This window comes from Oratosquilla oratoria, chromosome 6, assembly GCF_046742065.1.
Source record: "Oratosquilla oratoria isolate Oo_2021 chromosome 6, ASM4674206v1, whole genome shotgun sequence".
In the NCBI taxonomy this organism is placed as follows: Eukaryota; Metazoa; Arthropoda; class Malacostraca; order Stomatopoda; family Squillidae; genus Oratosquilla; species Oratosquilla oratoria.
The window spans coordinates 595,333-615,578 of record NC_134782.1 but is presented as its reverse complement, the minus strand read 5'-3'; the positions used below and the strand labels follow the sequence as shown (position 1 = coordinate 615,578).

At 39.4% G+C, this 20,246-nt stretch overlaps 1 protein-coding gene across 2 annotated transcripts in view; it reads right to left on the bottom strand.

The window, feature by feature from the left end:
• Positions 1-247: 247 nt before the first annotated feature.
• Positions 248-20,246, bottom strand: part of LOC143026231 (UBX domain-containing protein 7) — a 354,072-nt gene continuing 334,073 nt past the window's right edge. For both annotated transcript variants that reach the window (XM_076186258.1, XM_076186256.1), the window contains exons 4-8: positions 15,539-15,672; positions 4,099-4,245; positions 3,517-3,738; positions 2,662-3,129; positions 248-2,238 (exon numbers count right to left, since the gene is read on the bottom strand). In XM_076186258.1, coding sequence (XP_076042373.1) covers positions 2,080-2,238; positions 2,662-3,129; positions 3,517-3,738; positions 4,099-4,245; positions 15,539-15,672 — 1,130 coding nt within the window. In that variant the 3' untranslated portion in view covers positions 248-2,079. The remainder of the gene's footprint in view (positions 2,239-2,661; positions 3,130-3,516; positions 3,739-4,098; positions 4,246-15,538; positions 15,673-20,246) is intronic.

Sequence of the window (20,246 nt, the reverse complement as noted above, 5' to 3'; positions counted from 1 at the left end):
TACAATCCTATTTGGGGTACTCTGCTCAAGTTTAATGTTGTCAATATCCTAGGGACAAGGGTCACTCCCTACAGACCAGACTTGTGTAGCATTCTTTTATGACTAGAGATTAAAGGATGTGTGACAGGTGTTTGTAAGACAACACAGAGAAAATCATCCCCAGCAGTTCATCACCAAAACCCATCAACACCCTTGCTTTTATCTGTAAGTGGACACTTGGTCACCAGGATCCCTTTCTATCAACCTCAACTGCATTTCCTCCACCTTTTCACATTAGGAGAGTTAACAACTAGTAAATGCTCCCCTTTTACTAATATAACACAGACAACAATCCTCTCTTTCCAGAGAACTTTATAGAATGGCCTAGGAGCCATTGCCAGTCACTATGGGGCTTCTGGTTTCCAGTCAATGAAGCTCAAGCCAACAATTATCATTGCTAGAGACTTATCTCCACTCAGAGGAATGCTGAGAATTTTCAACTTCTACTACCCCTACTTAAATCTTCCATTTACCACCTCTATGGCTTCACCTGTTTTTTTCTTACCTTGTGATAGGGAGGCAAGAATACTACAATTACATCTCCTACATGTTGTATTAAAGGCAACTAAATGAGGTGAATGTGGGGATTTTGGATCTCCTCTTTTTGTATCATTCTCCCATGTACAGTTTGGGCAAAATGAATGTTTTGATTGCCCAACAGGGATAAGAGGGATTAAGGCCTTTGTATATGTATAAAATGCATTACAAATTTCTTTACTTTATTATATAAAAAAAAAAAAATCCTTACTAGATGAAATTATGTACATAATACTTGTAAATAATATTAAACAGTTTTCAAGCCTACAGACCAATATGTTTCACATGTTTCTGGTCTATGAAAAATGCACAAATTCCTATGAAATTGTGCAAGAAAACATCATACATTCAAAGAATAAGGGTACCTGCAAATGGTGGTAGTGCAAGATGGATCTCAAAGAGAATCCTGACCTTGCTGCCCATCTTCACAATTCAAACTCTGTCAACATCCTCATATCCATCTGCAAGTGCAGCCTTATGGGGCTGGCACGGTCTCTGGACTGGACCCAAGATCCTTATCAACTTTAATTAGTTTTCCTCCATTTTTCTGACAAGGAGAGATGACAACTGGCAACTCTTCACCTTTTACTATTACATGCCTGTGACAGAAACAGTTCCTCACTAGGGCAACACAGAAAGTGGTCCAAAGTTTCTTCCTGGATAGATCCATGGGAGGGTCCAAGAATTCTTGCCAGCCACTATATCAGTCTATGGGTTTCCAGTCAGTGAAACTCAAGATAACAATTATTATTCAAAGAACACACAAAACATTTCCATAAAAAAGTTAAAACTTAACTCACATGGCAGTGGTTATTGTATTACATACAATCCTGAAGTAAAATTATTATCAACTGGGTCACACAAACATACAACCATTGAATTCAGTTTCATCTTCACATTCTTAACATCTACTGAGGAATGTAAAACTTTTGGCTCTTCTTAAAAAAATAAAGAAACTGGTAACATATCTGCCAAGAAAGAAAGGAAGAAAGTTTGAGCTATATCATATCATACCCTGTTCTTCACACAAAGCTCACCTGATACTATGGGCAGTGATGGACTGTTAAACATTACTTTTTTCTATACTCTCACCTCAAAAATTCAGTTTTCATAACTGATAAAGAATTAATATATGATGCCTTATGGCACACCGGAACACATCAAAATTAAAATTTCACTCTAAAATTCGATAACTGATTTAGTCCTGCAGACCTTAAAAATTTCTATCCTTCAACTTCAACTTGGGAATTTATGCAAACATCCAAATCAAGCAGTCAACTCTGTTGAGTGCACTGGACAATACTTTCTAACAATCATGAATCTCAAGTAGTTTTCATATAAAGGCAGTATATTTTTTTCATAAACTTTACAAGAAATGAGGCATGCACTTGCCTTAGCACTGATTAGTCACTAAATTCCTTGGAAAACTTAAGATGCATGACAACGTGAGACCCAAGAATATAACACTATAACCATGTGACATTCCTTTGCCATTTCATGGGGTTATCTGGCCTGAACAAATACAGTTTCTTGAGGAAAAAGGCCAACATCTTTTAAAGTCTTGTTAAAGTCCATGTATGATATCTGTCGTCTGGGGAAATTAGTTACGAGTTCAAACCTTTCATTACTGTAGCCCTTGCTTCCTACATACTTCACCAAAGCCTGTAAAAGGAGAGAAATCATGTTAAAAGTAAATAAACATATATACCAAAAGGCCCTTTCCCCCTTATTAGGAAATGACCCAGTCAAGGCATCCATCTACCCTTCACCCTTCCAAAACCCATTTTTTGTCCCTTTTAATTTAGCTCTTTGTAGATGAAGGGTCATTTCTGTCCCTGCCTACTACTAAGGTCTGAAGCAATGCAGCAAGACAGAGCATCTCCACAGCAGGGCTTAACAGTTCAAGCTGGTTTACCCTGACTACTTCATTACATGGCAACCCTGCCCACTCATCCAGTGCAGAAAAAAATCCTTCATGCTGCATTAATTTCTCACTTCCCTGCTTGATAGATATTCCTCTTTTATTCTGAAAATTGATCTTACTCTCTTATTACTTTCGATTATGTCACATAGTTTGTATCTTACCATAAGTTTTGATGTTGAAGGCATGGCAATGACATCTCTAGAACCATCTGGTAACCGTAACATGAGTTTTGATTCAGCATCCTTTTCATCACCAAGATACAGTTTCCAATCACTATTGTCCACTTCATCATCCTTTGTATCAACACTGGACTTTTCCACACTTTCATCATCCTCTTTTTTCTCCTCTTCCTCCTCTTTATCTGGCTGATTACTACTTTTCCTGTGAATTTTACTATTACCATTTTGCATATGATTTCTGTCACTGTTATTTTCAATAGAATAATCAGCTTCATTTGAATCTGAATCAAAGGTTTCAAGAGTATCCGAGTCTCCCTCTTCCTTTTCATCCTCTTCATCCTCACTAGCTTCTGTCATTGCTTTCTTTTGGTCTTGTTCTGCCAAGGATGCCTGGATTGCAGCCTCAATTTGAGCTTCCTCATCCGCTTCCAGTAAACTTGCAGAGCGTTCCTATTAAAGGAAGACACATATATACCACTTGTACTGATAAAAACTGAAATTGTAATATGTTCAAATACATTACACATGTTAAATGAGGGTCTGATAACACTGTTGGTGTTTGGATAACACTACAGTTATCTTGATGCACCCTAGCTTGAGTTCCTGTACTCAGGTACTGTCTGTATGGAAACATGTAGTCAATAATTTTGGGACATTTTTGGGGTGCCCCTAATTACCACCAGAGTTAAGATCTACTCAACCAATCAACCCATGAATCCATCGCCCTGGGTCTCTCTTGCAGGAGACCCATGGCTCTCAACTCATAAAGCATAATTTACTGTACAACCAGAAAATATTTTGTTGAAAAGAGTAATTTACATATTTAAAAACACTTACCACTCTCTGCTTCTTTTTTGGTGGTGAGGAGGATCCACCTTCCTCAAAAGAGGGATGCACAGAGAGAAACTCTGTTACCAAGTCTCCAAAGGTGGCTGTATCCAGTTTGTGCCAAGTGACAAGACATTCACCAGTACGAGGATCTAGGATGGATACATATGGCCACTCTGGAACCTGGTAAAACATCATGAAGCGTTGTCCCTCCTCACTATCATGGTACACCTGTAAACACAATTATGTTTATTTGTAGCAGTTATGTTTCAGTACACTGACAAATATACATATATCAGAAGACCCTTTCTCTTTTTTAAGGGGGATGGTGAAGTCAAAGCATTCACCCACCCATCCCAAACTCATCCTACACCTAAAATCAGAGGCAACACAGCAAGACACCACCTGAACAGCATGGCCTGACAACTAAAATTGGTTCACCCCCACTAATTCATTACATGCTGCCCCATCTCCTTCAAGAAATATAGTGATCAAAAAGAAGAAATCCCTATAATCCACAGCAATTTCTTCATCCATTTAGAACCACACTGCTTTTTTTATGGTGGTGAATATACTGTTGAAATACAGTACCTGCCAAAAGATGAACTGTTCCCTAATAATGGCTTTGATGGTTGGGTTTGACCAAACGTCTCGATTGAGAACTTGGCATGAAAATTCACTGGAGTCTTGAATATTGACCATAAGCCACTTCTTACTTGTAGCACCCATGTCCCTAGCCTGAAATGTATGAAATATACACAGATGAGATTAGAGGAAAAAATTCAGATCAGACATTCTATATATTGTAAAATAAATTAATAAATACAATATACATACATACATATACCAAAGGCTTTTCCCCCCCTTACACAGGAGGTAGCCAAAAGACAAAGGCATAGAAACCACTACCACCCATTCCATCCCCCACATACTTCACTCCCCTCTACTCTCTTCCCTCCCCCTTATCTTGGCACCTCCTGGATAACAGGTCATCCCTGCATCCTGTCCACTGCCCTGGGTCAGAAGCAGTGTTGCAAAACACAGCACATCCACAGCAAGGCCGCTTCATTAATTTGGTGACCCCCCTCTCCGTACCCTCATGCAGAAAAATAGTAGACGAGGAGAAATCCCTTCGGGCTGCGTCAATTTATTTCTCATACATACTCCCTCACCCCCCATCCCCCACCCACTTCCCCTCATGCATCACAGCAACATCCATATGCTACCCTTCTTCATTCACCCCTATCTTCTATCCTCTCTCGTCCTTCCTCAACAGACATTCCCCTCTTTCCCAATGCCCCTTTTACCCCATCCATTCATCTTATCCTAGGATGTCCCCTCATGTTCACTCCTTCCACCTCTGCCTTCCATACCTCTTTTACTAATCTTTCTTCACTCATTCTTTCCATGTGTCCAAACCATTCTAATACTCTTTCATCAACCCTATCTCCCAACTCCCTTTCCACCCCTGTTCTCCTCCTCACTTCCTCATTTCTCACTTTATCTAACCGAGTAACCCCTATCATCTCAAACACATTCAAACTCCTTCTCTCTTATGTTCCTGTTTCTGCCCCATACAGTGCTGTTGGCACAATCACTCCTTCATACAATCTCATCCTAGCATCCATCCCCCAATGTTTATTTCTCATTACACTTTGTAATCTAATCCCCAAGGCATTTACTTGCTTCTCTTAATCTACATTCTACCTCCACCCCCACTCCTCCCTTTCCTGCCACATTTGCACCCAAGTATCTAAAACTATCCACTTCCTCCAGTCTCTCTCCCTCAATACTCACTTCCAGTCTGCTGCCACTCTCTCCCCTTATACATCTCATCACCTTACTTTTGCCCACATATATCTTCAAATTCCTTCTTTCACGCACCTTCCCAAACTATGTCACTAACTCCCTCAATATCACTGTTTGAAATTCAACATGCATTATCTTTAACCTTCTTCTGTATGGCACTGCCTTACTGCACTGTTTGTGACCTAAACAGTGTGGTGGGGGATAGGTTAACCTTTAATCCCCATGTAGTTGAGACTGGAGGGGCAGCCAACAGGGTTTCATTTCTTATTTATGTGGCTATATGTTCTGATTTATTTGTATTATGTCACTGACAATTCACTGGCATTTCTTTTGTTTCAACTTCTCTTTCCATAGAAGACATGAAGTTAAGAGGTAAACAGTTCTATGTATCTATCTATCCATCTCATTATGCAATCACAACCAAGGAAGAAAAAAAAAAAAAAAAAAAAAAAAAAAAAAAAAAAAAAAAAACATCACAACCATACAAGAACACTTTCTCACTCAATCATACACTTCAAGACCAACCACCAAACACACTAATCCTTCAAACTCTCAACATTGACACTAGCTCTACACAAAAATCACTCCCAAGAGAAGCAAGAACTACATTTGCATGACTGTATTTAAGACATCATCCCTAAGACAACCAACACAGAACAGGCCTGGCCATAGAAACAAAGTACCCCATCACGTTGAGGACAATGAAGACTTCATCCTACATTGCCTTAACCTAGCCATACTAACACAATGTTTCTTTTCCTTGAGTGACTTACTGAATCTGGTGGCTGTTGCTGGTTACCTAGGAGCTGTGGTTTTCCTGCAAGACAAATCTGGGATAACAGATTGAGCCCTTCAATCTGATTTATCAGAGAATTTGCTCAGTTCTATAAAGTTTGCCTTCTCAAAGTTGTATCTTTCTTGTTTGGGCATTCTGGGTGTTTGAGTTTTTTCAGTTTCTTGATAATTTTTTGTCTTTGGTGGCGAAGCTTAAATTATTTACTGATCTTATTCATTTATTTTTTCAGATGTCACTGGTTTGAAATCAAACTTGTATTAAAGAAATCCTTATGATATTGCATTATTATTTTGATGAAGGTATTTCATTGTGTTGCTCAGAGTGTATATGTAGGTGCATGTTTATTTCCCACGATTACCTTTTTTTTTTTCTTTTCTTTTTTTTCAGTACAGTACTCCATATTATTCATGTATTGAGTATATTTCTCCTAGTTGTAACACTTTTTGCTGCCTATTATTTGTTTAATTACTTACTAGAAATGATTATACAAGAATCCACATACATACATACATATACCAAGGCCTTTTCCCCCTTACAAGGGAGGTAGCCAAAAAGGAAAAGGCATAAAATCATTTCCACCCATTCCATCCCTGAATACACTCCACACCCCTCCACCCTCCCTCTTATCTTAGCACCTCCTGGATGACGGGTCATCCCTGCACCTTGTCCACTGCCCTGGGTCAGAAGCAGTGTCGCAAGACACAGCAAGGCCGCTTCATTAAATCGGCGACCCCCCCTCTCCGTCCCCCCATTGCATAAAAGGAGAAGACGGGGAGAAATCCCTTCGGGCTGCATCAAATTTTGCTCACACATACTACCTCACCCCCCATCCCCCTGCCCATTCCACTTCATGCAATCACATCATCCATATACAACCATTCTCCATTTACCCGTCTTCTGTCCTCTCCCGTCCTTCCTCAACAGACATTCCCCTCTTCCCCAAAGCCCCCTTCACCCCACCCATCTACCTCATCCTAGGACGTCCCGTCATGTTCACTCCCTCCACATCTGCCTTCCATACCTCTTTAACTAGTCTTTCTTCACTCATTCTTTCCATGTGTCCAAACCATCCTAATATTCTTTCATCAACCCTATCTCCCAACTCCCTTTCCACCCCTATTCTCCTCCTCACCTCCTCATTTCTCACTCTATCTAGCCTAGTAACCCCCATCATACTTCTCAGACACCTCATCTCAAACACATTCAAACTCCTTCTCTCTTCTTCTTATGTTCCATGTTTCTGCCCCATACAGTGCTGTTGGCACAATCACTCCTTCATACAGTCTCCTCTTAGCATCCATTCCCAAATGTCTATTCCTCATTACACTCTTTAATCCACCAAGGCATTTACTCACTTCTCTCAATCTACATTCTACCTCCACCTTCACTCCACCTTTTCCTGCCACATTTGCACCTAAGTATCTAAAACTATCCACTTCCTCCAGTCGCTCTCCCTTAATGCTCACTTCCAGTCTACTGCCACTTTCACCCCTTGTACATTTCATCACCTTACTTTTTACCCACATTTAACTTTAGCTTTCTTCTATCACATACTCTCCCAAACTCTGCCACCAACTTCTTCAATCCCTCCTCCGATCCTGCCACAAGCGCAGTGTCGTCTGCAAACAAAAGCTGTTTCACCTCCTACTTTTCTCCATTTTCTTTAACCATCTCCAATCCCTGACCCACTACCCTAGCATTTACCTCTTGCACCACCCCATCCATGTATAAGTTGAACAGCCAGGGCGACATAACGCAACCTTGACGAAGTCCCACCCTTTCCTCGAACCACTCACTCTCTCCATTTCTAATTCTGACACAAGCTCTACTACTCTCATAAAAACTCTTGACAGCTCCCAGAAGCTTTCCTCCTATCCCGTATATCTGCATAACCTCCCACAGTGCCTTTCTGTCTACCCTATCATAAGCCTCTTCCAGATCCATAAAAGCCAAAAAAACATCCTTCCCCTTTCCTATAGCTTTCTCACATATCTGTCTTACTACAAAGATCTGATCTACACAACCTCTACCTGTCCTAAATCCACACTGTTCCTCACCAATTACTCCTTCTGTTCCTCTCCTAATCCTCTCAATCAAGATCCTCCCATAAGCCTTCCCAACTACACTTAACAAGCTAATCCCTCTGAAACTACTACATTCACACTTGTTCCCTCCGGCACTCTACCCTCTCTCCAGCAAACATTAAATAACCTCACCATCCAGTCCACCATCACTGTACCTCCCTTTTTTAAACATTCTGCATGGCATCCATCCAGTTATGAGTTATGAGGAGGCACCATTAAACTACAGGCCAGTTTCACTGACCAGTACAACAGTGAAATTATGTGAAAGGATTGTGTAAGACTGATGGGTAAAAAATCTTGAAGAGTTTTGACAGACTGTCAATTAGGCTTTAAATTTGGAAGCTCAAGTGTATTTAACATTTTAAACTTTTACTTGAAAGTGATTGATGTGCTACAGGAAAGAGAGAGGTTGGACTGTGTGTACCTATACCTTAGGAAGGCAAGTAACACACAGTTGACACATGTATTGGAGCATATTAGAGAACTAAAAGGCAAGAGGGGGAGGCTGAGCAGTGTGAGTACCTCAACCTAGAAACGGCTTTTGATGAAGTACTTCACAGTCATCTTATGTGGAATCTGGAGGACTAAGAGGTAACTACTCAAATGGATGAAAGATTGTTTAAGGTAGTGATACACAATGACTTTATTTAAGGATAAGAAGGAGAGAAGTGACCAGCAAATTTCCACAAAGTTCAGTGTTTACACCCATAATGTTTTTTATTTATGTAAATGACATGATACAAACTATTATGACAACACATTTGCAGATAATGCAAAGATCATAAGGGTGAAAAACATGGATTGTAGGCTATTGCAAAAAGATCTAGACACAGAATGAAGGATATAAGGATAAAAGCAAGATTGAGATAATGCAAAGGGCAACCACCAAACTGGTTCCCAGGAAAGCAGATAAACCATACAAGTATTCAGATTACTAAAAGGTATAGACTACACTGACAAAAGAGATCTCTTGATTAGTGATGTAAAGGCTTTATCATATAAACAAATTTAGAAAGACTATATGTCTAAAGGATGTGAGGATATAGTTTTCAATACAGAAGCATAAACACTAGCAATTGCAAGTTGATATAGCCCAAGCTAGAACAACACATAAATTCAAATCTAAGTAACATAATTGGAAAATGAGGAGACTTAGTTGGAAACATGCATGAATTTCAAGCTAGGTATAATATATTGGAGAGTAAGACCCAGGACCACATGAGTGTTGGTCCTTTCCTGTATAATACAATTAGGGGTACATGTAAGGGAGTAAACAAGGAAGACCCATCAAATTACAGACTGGTCTCCCTGACAAGCACAGTAGCAACAATTTGCAAAAAGGTTGTCAAAAATAGATGGGTTAAACATTTGGAAGAAAAACTATACTGAATCCAAATCAATTTGGATTCAGACAAGGAAGATCATGTACAACAAACTTGATCTGCTTCTACTCAAGATTAATAGACATAATACAAGAGAGAGATGGTTTGGCAGACTGCCTTTCTGGACCTACAAAAGGCATTTGATAAGGTCCCACACAATAAACTAATAAGGAAGATAGAATCAATAGGTGGCATCAGAGGAAAATTATTGGAATGGATGAAAGACTTCCTGACTGGGAGGAAAACGAGAGTAGTAATTAGAGACAAATTCTCAAATTGGGAAGAAATGATAAGTGGTGTCCCACAGGGATCAGTACTGGCCTCGATCATGTTTGCTATATACATAAATGACATGGACGAAGGAGTCGAGCTTTATATGAATTTCTTTTCAGACAACGCAAAAATACTAAAGAGAGTAAAAACAGAGGAGGATTGCAACTCGTTACAACAAGACTTAGACAAAATCTGGAAATAGACTCAAAAGTGGGAAGTGAAATTCAATATCAAGAAACTTAGTATAATGGAATTTAGAAAAAGTACATACATACATATACCAAGGCTTTTTCCCCCTTACAAGGGAGGTAGCCAAAAAGGAAAAGGCATAAAATCATTTCCACCCATCCCATCCCTGAATACACTCCAAACCCCTCCACCCCCCCTCTTATCTTAGCACCTCCTGGATGACTGGTCATCCCTGCTCCTTGTCCACTGCCCTGGGTCAGAAGCAGTGTCGCAAGACACAGCACATCCACAGCAAGGCCGCTTCATTAAATCAGCGATCCCCCCTCTCCGTCCCCCCATTGCATAAAAGGAGAAGACGGGGAGATATCCTTGGAAAAAGTAAAAACAGAATATCGAGAGGTTATAAAATTGGTGAAGAAGAGGTAAAAATAAAAGTAAACTCAGAAAAAGACCTTGGAGTGATGATCAGCAAAGATATGACACTGGATAAGCATATTAATAAAATACAGTCGAACCTCGAATGCCCAGACCCTCATATGACCGGTCGAAATGAACAAAGGGTGGACTTTTCAAGCAAAGTTCCCTATTTGTCCGGTAGGTGGCAGCGATGGCCGTACACATGTACTCAAACCCGGCCCAGTCAAGCCGCCACCAGGGCTGCCATTTTGTAGAATTTTGTACCAAAACGTAGTAAAATAGCGGCATGTGGCAACTGCACAAGGACATGAGGAAATTTTTTCTACATAGCGGGCTGTTAAAAACATTCAAAAACTCAAACTTTTGTTTACAAATCATAGAACTAGTTATCAAATAATAAATGGTACGTCAAATTATGACTTTTATTGGTAATTGTGTTACTCACTTTTATTGGTAATTGTGTTACTCATAAAATATTATACCCCAAAAGATACGTTTTTACGGCGTAGAAAAAATTCTACGCTAAAGTTTCAGCTTTCTTTTAGTACTAGGGCTGCCGTTTCGTAGAATTTTGTACTAAAACGTAATAAAATAGCGGCATGTGGCAACTGCACAAGGACATCGAGGAATTTTTCTATATATCAGCTGGCTGTTAAAAACATTCAAAAACTCAAACTTTTGTTTAAAAATCATAGAACTAGTTATCAAATAATAAATGGTACATCAAAATATGACTTTAATTGGTAATTGTGTTACTAATAAAATATCATACCCCACAAGATACGTTTTTACTGTGTAGAAAAAAATTCTACGCTAAAGTTTCAGCTTTATTTTAGCGATAATATAAAAAAAATTATTTTTATATCTTACTGAATATGTTAGGGCATGGGGGCCTTATATACATTCAAGAATGAAAAAAAAAAAAAAAAAAAAAAAAATAGAATCAACATTTTGTCAAAGTTTGACAAGTATATCTTGCTATGAAAGTCTGCACACTCCCGCGAAAAATGTATGCCCCGGTATGGCAACACTCCCATTCTACACGGCAGTGTAGAAAACGCGGCAACCCTGGCCACCACCACTGTCCCGCGTGCATACCTTCCGATATTTAGTGTACATAATAAAAAATACAGTACAGTACACTGTATGTGCAGTACATTTACATGCTTGTATTACAGTTATTATTACAGAATTATTAGTATTATAGTATTATTATTACAGTATTGTTATCATTTCAGTGTTAAGAGTATTATTCTCATGTGTTTCTATGCCATATCATACATTACCTATACGTATACTGCTACGAAAATCTACGGATGTTAGGGCAACATTTTCAATGACCGGACTTTTGGCATGACCGGACTGCCTTTCCCCCCAATTAATCCGGGCTTTTGAGGTTCGACTGTAGTCTGAAAAACCTATAATCTATTGAGGTCAATAAAAGTGGCATTTGCCTATTTGGACGAGGAAATGATGAAAAAAAATTAACTACACTAATAAGACCAAAACTTGAGTACGCAGCAACACTATGGGCACCCAGTACCAAAAAGAATATAAAGAAGTTAGAAAGAATACAAAGAGCAACAACAAAACTGGCACCAACTCTTTCCAAAATGATATATGAACAAAGACTGTCCATATTAGAATTACCAATTCTGGAACAAAGAGGAGACTTACAATCTATAGAATTATGAGGGGAACGGAAATCTTAGATAAGAATGACTTATTGAAATGGGGCAATGGAAAAACATAAGTACAGAAGAGATCTGAAAAAAAAAAAAAAAAAAAAAAAAAAAAAAAAAAAAAAAAAAAAAAAAAAAAAAAAAGAGCTTCCCATACAGAGTGATAGATACTTGGAACAAATTAGACAAAGAAACAGTGTGTGTAAACACTATTCAAGATTTTAAGAAAAAACTTGATGCTGAGAGATACAAAGACGGGTCACCACGAGCATAGCTCCCTTCCCGTATAATACAACTAGGTAAATGCACACATTATAATGGGTGTGAATCTGTCTTTACGGAATCACTGATAAAAGATAGAATGACTGACAATAAACTCTTTAAATACATAATGCTACATACATATACCAAGGGATTTTTCCCCCTTTCAAGGGAGGTAGCCAAAGTCAAAAGCATAAATCCACTCCCACCTGCATCTCGCCCACTGCCCTGGGTCAGAGATAATGCAGTAAGACACAGCACATCCACAGCAAGGCCACTTCATTTAATCGGCAACCACCCCTTTGTCCTCTCATGCAGAAAAGATAAGACAAGGAGAAATCGCTTTGGGCTGCATCAAAATATCATTCACACATACTCCCTCACATCCCCATCCCCCATCCACTCCCTTCCATGCATCACAGCATCATCCATACAGAACCATTCTCCACTCACCCCTATCTTATGTCTTCTCTCTTCCTCAACAGACATTCCCCTCTTTCCCACTTCCCCTTTTACTCCATTTATCCATCTCATCCTTTATCACCAGGCGCGGATATAAGGGGGGGGCCCAGGGGGCCCGGGCCCCCCCCTTTTGGCTTTGGCCCTTTGGCCCGATTTCATTTCAGTTCACTATTTCATTTTTATAATCCATGTTTAATCCATGTTATAATCCATTTTTATTATCATTGTATCATTTATGAAAGTTCTGGAAAGTTCTGGAAGGTTCGATAACATCTTGATTTCCGCTGACTGTTTTTCCGCTAATTTCCGCCTATATAAGTGACCGCTGCGTTCGACTCTCTCTCTTTCTGTTGGTATCTGCCGCATTGAATGGTTGTTTTGCTGTTTGGTTAAATATATGAAAGGTTTATCGCTGGAACTCACTACATTGGTGCCCCGTGTGAGGATTTTATTGTACGATAAACGGTAATGCTAATGCTCGTTAAACAACCGAAAATTCTGCCGTCGGGCCCCCCCCAAACTTTGTTCCTAGATCCGCGCCTGTTTATCACCCCCTCATGTTCACTTCATCCACCTCTGCCCTCCACAAGTTTTACTAATCTTTCTTCACTCATTCTTTCGATGTGTCCAAACCATCCTAATATTCTTTCATTAACCCTATCTCCCAACTCCTTTTTCACCCCTGCTCTCCTCCTCACTTCCTCGTTTCTCACTCTATCCAGCCTAGTAACCCCTACCATACTTCTCAGGCATTTCATCTCAAACACATCTAAACTCTTCCTCTCTTATGTTCCATGTTTCTGCCCCCATACAGTGCTGTTACCACAATCACTCCTTCATACAATCTCCTCTTAGCATCCATTCCCAAATGTCTATTTCTCATTACGCTTTTTAAACTCTTCGATATGATGATGCCTACATAAGCATCAGAAAGCAAGAGTGGGTTTACAAGGATGCCAGTGTCAGCGTCTTGATTATATTAATTTTGTAGTTGTAGCTGAGTGACCCCCGAATCCTGTGAACTGGTTTGATCAAGTTTTGTGTGTTTGTCATTACTCAGAGCAAAAGAGAATGAGTAATACAGCAGTGGCTTTATATTTTATAATGCAAGTAGTGTGATGCATCATACATTAGGCATCTGATGCTGCATGCAAGAATTTGACTCGTATTGAAGAGGTTAATCCCTCAAGGCATCAACTTGCTTCTCTCAATCTACATTCTACCTCCACCTCCACTCCTCCCTTTCCCACAACATTTGCACCCAAGTATATCCCCTTGTACATCTCATCATCTTACTTTTACCTACATTTATCTTCAACTTCCTTCTTTTGTACACCTTCCCAAACTCTGTTACTACCTTCCTTAATCCCTCCTCAGATCCTGCTACATGCAGTGTTGTCAGCAAACAACTGGCTGATCTCTCATTTTTCTCCATTTTCTTTAACCATCTCCAATCTTTGGCACATTACCCTTGCATTTACCTCTTGCACCACCCTATTCATATATAAATTGAACAGCCAAGGTGACATGACACATCCCTAGTGAAGTCCCACCTTTACCTCAAACCATTTACTCTCTCCATTTTCAATTCTAACACAGGCTCTACTACTCTTGTTAAAATTTTTGACTGGTCTTAACAGCTTTCCTCCTATCCCATATATCTGCATTACCTCCCATAATGCCTTCCTCTCTACCCTGCCATAATCCTTTTCCAAATCCATAAAGGCCCCAAAAAAAAAAAATCCTAACCTTTTCCTAAAGCTTTCTCACATATCTGCCTTACCAAAGAAATCTGATCCACACAACCCCTACCTGTCCTAAACCCACACTGCCCCTCACCAATTACTCCCTCTGTTCATCTTCTAATCTTCTCAATCAAAACCCTCCCATAAACCTTCCCAACTCCACTCAAGAAACTGATCCTTTTGAAACTACTACACTCACACTTGTCCCCTTTCCCCTTATAATGCAGAACTATACAAGCACTCTTCCAGTCCTCTGGCACACTACCCTCTCTTAGACAAATATTACACCTCACCAGCCAGTCCACCATCACTGTACCTCCCTTTTTTATCAACTTTGCATGACACCCATCTAACCCTGGTGCCTTACCTGTTCTTATTATTTCAATAACTCCTTTCACATAATCTTTCCTTATTTCTTTTCCATTTTCCTCATTCATCACTGTCATTTTCTTGGCACTTCCCACTGCAATGACCTTTCCCTCCCTATCCTCCTTCACATTTAGCAACTCCCTAAAATACTCTGCCCATCTTCCTCTTACTACCATCTCTCTATCTGCATCTTTTACCTTTTCTACTCTACTTGATTCATCTTCCCTTCTTCTCTTAATTTCATTACAAAAAAGTTTGTTATTACTTTCATAATGTTCTGTCATACTCTTACCCCATTGCCACCTTTATCTTATGCCTTAATTCTCTTGTCTTGTCTTTGTGCCTCTCATATGATTCTCTCATCCTATTTTGCATATAATGCTAATATACATAATCATACATCCCTAAAAGTACCATTCTGTTATTGAATAGCTTTATAGAAAACTTCCCCAGTCCTCATGGAGGAATGATCAGATAATACTGAAAATTCAATGGTCAACAAGGACCACAGGGCATGCATGTGCATGCAATGACTCATATTCATTCAAATCCAAACACTTACTCCCTGAAATGTTCCTTTGAAGATGAGATCAATTGGAGGTCTGAAGAGGTCTTCCAGTGTTCTTCGTTTTTTGTCTGTTGCACTGTGAGTACTAGTTGAAGCTCCTCCACTCATCAACTCTTCTTCCTGGCGTTCTGCATGGTCATATGGACAAAATCTTACTAAAATCTTTTTTTAAGAAATACAAAAAATATTTAAACATGTATGGGAATGCCTGGGCCACGTCATGCAACTGCCTCCATCTTTTTTTACTTGATTGATTTCAAGTTGCACAAGAAATTTGTATTCATCAAAATATATATTTTTTTTACATAACCTTGTATGCATGAATAATGACTTCCTATGATACACCTAACATGAATAGATCAGTTTGTCCCACATGTTATATTCTCTCAAACAGAATTTTTCCATAAAAACTATGACCACTTCTATAGGGTGTCATTTATTTGGGAACAAAATTTCAATTGAAGGAAAGCACATACAACAAATATAATTACAGAACTTGGTACACATGTTCTCACATACACATAGCAAAAGACTATTCTATAAAACTGCCAGCAGCCTCAAAAGGCTTCTGAAATTATTTGCATTTTTCATGTGATCTTTATTCAAGGTGGCCATAACATCACTAATGTTAAATACCAATGAGTCACTGGTATTATAGGCATGCTTGTTGGTTTCCCTCTCAATGATGCCCCAAACTTAATAATACAGGGGATATCAATCAGCAGAGTTAGGCCAACTGTCAGGGGTAACATGATTATGAAAATTTTCAGCCATCCACTCCTTGGTTGTGCAGGCTGTGTGAGAGTGAGCAGTTTTCCTGGAACACATAAGGCCTCCCCTGAGCAACTCTCTTGATACAGGGCTTGAACCATCTACACTGTGTCAATATAGGCTGCCACGGCCTTCACAGTTCACGAGTCCGAAAATCATGTGGGCCTAGCACAAAGCCATAATCATGTGGGACTGGTACAAAGCCATCTGTCATTCCTCCTCTTCATCTTTTGATCTTGGACAAAGCTCTTCTCATCTAAAAAGAACCAAAGCATGTTGGGCTCCTCGGGGTGTTTTGAGTTTGTTCAGCAAGCATTTCCCCTTGGATCACATTGTTCTTCTGGGTCTCATCAGATATTAATTGCTCTTTTCATAACTATGGATTTGTACCTGATGTCTTTGTGCACCATACATCTCATAGTTAACTGGAACTATGAGCTGATTGTCAATGGCCCTCATTGACTTGCCAAGATTCTCAATGATGATACCCTGGACTTGTTAAGCAAACTTAATGTTTTCTGACAATATATGACCATTGACTAGAACATTGAGCAATAGGGGAATGGCTGTGTATAGATGATACTGTGATCCAAGGAAGGGAGAGGGCTAGGGATGGGGGGATAGGGAGTGATTATGTGTGAATGATATTTTAATGCAGTCCAAAGGTATTTCTCCCCATCTTCTCTATTTTCTGCATGAGGGGATGGAGGGTGGGGGGATCCAATTAAGTGGAGCAGTCTTGCTCTGGATGTACTGTGTCTTGCTGCATTGCTTCTCACCCAGGGCAGTGGGTGGGACACAGGGACAACCCATCATCCAAGAGGAGCTAAGATGAGATGGAGTAAAGGGTGGTGGATGGGAGTGGAATGGGTGGGAGTGGGTACATGCCTCTTGACTAGGCTACCTCCCTTATAAGGGGGAAAAACCCTTGGTATATAGACATACATATATATATATATATATATACAAGGGATGGAAGTTCTCGATAGAGGTGACCTATTGAAATGGGACAAGAGAGAAACAAGAGGGCACAATAAAAAGCTAAAGAAGGACAGTTACAGAAGAGACCTGAAAAAAATGAATAAATAAATTAAAAAAAAAGTTTCCCGCACAGAGTCATCGATGTCTGGAACAAACTAAACTGTGAAATGGTGAATGCCAGAACTATACACGAGTTCAAGAATAAATTGGATGTGGAGAGATGCGAAAACGGGTCACAACAAGCATAGCTCCCGTCCCGTAAAATACAACTAGGTAAATACATGCAGACATATGTTATATATATATATATATATTATATATATATGTGGAGCCAAATGTGAAAAATTAACTCTAATGAAAAAAAAGTATTTGATATGGGTAAAACCTCAAAAAGCTTGTAATAGAATTACTGTATCTACTTATCAGCCAACTTGTTGTAAAATGTGAACCCCTCCTTTTTTTTTTTAATATACATTGTGTTTAATGCAACCCCAGCTTGTGAACATTTCCAGTGGCCTACTATTGCCAAACATTGCAGTGCTGGGTATCATTCTGGACATATTCTATAGCAAATTGATGACCTTCATTCTTTTTTTTATACAAAGATACCCCAAAATGGTCACTAAAACTACTGTACTTAAAACATCTGACATTAAATGAAGATTTAGACACTGTACTTTTCCTTTTATTCATACATTACTATGGCTGCTCCCTTACCCTGGACTCATCTCCTACAAAGCCTGTTTCTTTTCATGAAGAGCAAAACCTCATCCACTATGTATTCTACTTAAAATCAACAAATATCTTATATAAATGAAGAATTAACAATAGTTTTTTCCTGTCTCAAATATAGGTGCATCTTCGTTCACAAATGTTCACATTGCTGAGGTATCGCCTTTCTAATGACAATTCAGTTGTCAGGATTATCAAAAATTCTTCTCAATAATCTTTTACCACTACTGTATTTTCCTCTGAGTATCAGCCCTTCCATGCTGCACCACTAGACAGATGTGAGAGGTTGTTGGTGGGTTTTGAAAATGGGTAGCAGGAAAATTATTTTCTCTGCTGTCCATCTTGTAGGACCACTACAAGTACCCATCACTGGTCCCAGGTCTCTGTATAAAAACATAATCCATTCCATAACCAAACTATTCATTATGAGAGTCCTAAACAGGTAACCTAACAATAATAACCCAACACAGCAAATACAAAATAACAGCTAAGGGCACTCAAGCTAAGACAAACTAGAACAATGGATCAGAAACAACATGGAAACCTCACCCCACAAATCATTGGCTATGATGTTACTCCAGCCAATCATGAAAAAAGTGAAATTAAGTAGCCAAACCCTCTCATTAAAAGAGAACCTTAAAATACTCATATGATCTTCAGCCTGCACATCAAAGACCTGTCAGTAAAAACCAACAAGAAAATAAACATACTATCATCAATTACAACCATCAGCTTTGGGAAACAGAAGGAAACTAATCACAAGTCTTCAAACAATTCATAAGAACCACACTTTACTATGCTTACACAGTCTGGTTTCCAACAATCAGTAAAAAAAGATACTTTACAAACTATACAAAATAAGGCAGATTATTAATAATAATAATTGTTACCAAAGAACCACACTAGCATGATACATTCAGGTCCTCATCCAATACTAAAACAATACCAACACATAATAGGTCCAAAGTAACAAGCTGTCCTATATTCAACCATCACACAAGACATCAACCACTTCATCTTACACTACACCACCCTACCCATAACCAGACAACACAATATTTTTTCCTTGAGTGACTTATGGGACAATCCAGTGCCTGTGCAAATTACCTAGGAATCATGGGCCCACCTGCAAGACAGATGTGGGGCAATGGATTGATTGGATAATTCAACCTCTTAGAACACAGTTGTTATTTGGGTTGGAGTGTAGGGCATGGCTACACAACAAAAATTAAGTAACATTCATGGTGTCATAACATCCAAATACTGGGATACCTCATTTTGCAACACCCCGATGCATGACAATTCGCTCTTGTGACATGTGAAAATGTAGGAAATGCCTCAGAGGTACGGAAAAAAAAATAAAATAAAAAAATAAAAAATTAAAAGCCAGCACCAACCCTCCGCAGCGCCACTGCTGGCACAAGACCACAGTACGTATTACATACGCACTGCTTTGTCTGCCCACTTGCGCTCCACTTTGCACAGCAACAAGATGTGCTGCTCTTGCTCCGCTCCGCTCAACCCACCTCCTTCGTGCTACAGCCAAGCAAGCTGCCACGAAGGGTTGTGGTGGAGGAGCCTGTCGAGCCTGTGGACGCTGTGGTGGAGGCTGTGGAGTCCAAGCTCTAGGAGCCACAAGTTATCTTAGAAGACATGGATGAAGAAAAGGTGGATGATGTGGAGGTGATGTTGGAGAATGACTAAAATTTTGTTTTTTCCAAGTGCACAGTTTAATTGTTAATAAAAGTTCCTGTTAGTCTAAAACCATTCATTATTAATTTATGGCACCTTCTACATTCAGAATACTTATATATACATAAAAATATATGCTATAAAGTCGGTAAAACAAATGTTGCGTGTATATGAAAGACCCAGGCAAAAATTGAGGAGGGGGTTGACAGGGTCCATGAACACAACCCTCCACCCTATTTACATGTAAAACCCACCTCAATATACGAATTTTCACATTGCGACCAGTCAGCTGGGAACACAACTTGGTCATACAGTGAGGTATTCCTGTACTTGTATGAAAGAAATTATCACATTTGCGGAATGCACATACCTTCAGCTTTAAATTGTTGGGCATATCATCACTGTCTTCAGGTTGATGTGAAGTGAAGAGATATACAGGAAGATGATTTTCAATTATCCCCACACTATGCACTGTGCATCACATTTTCCTCTTCTTCCACAGCCTGGCCCCACATAAATATTACCT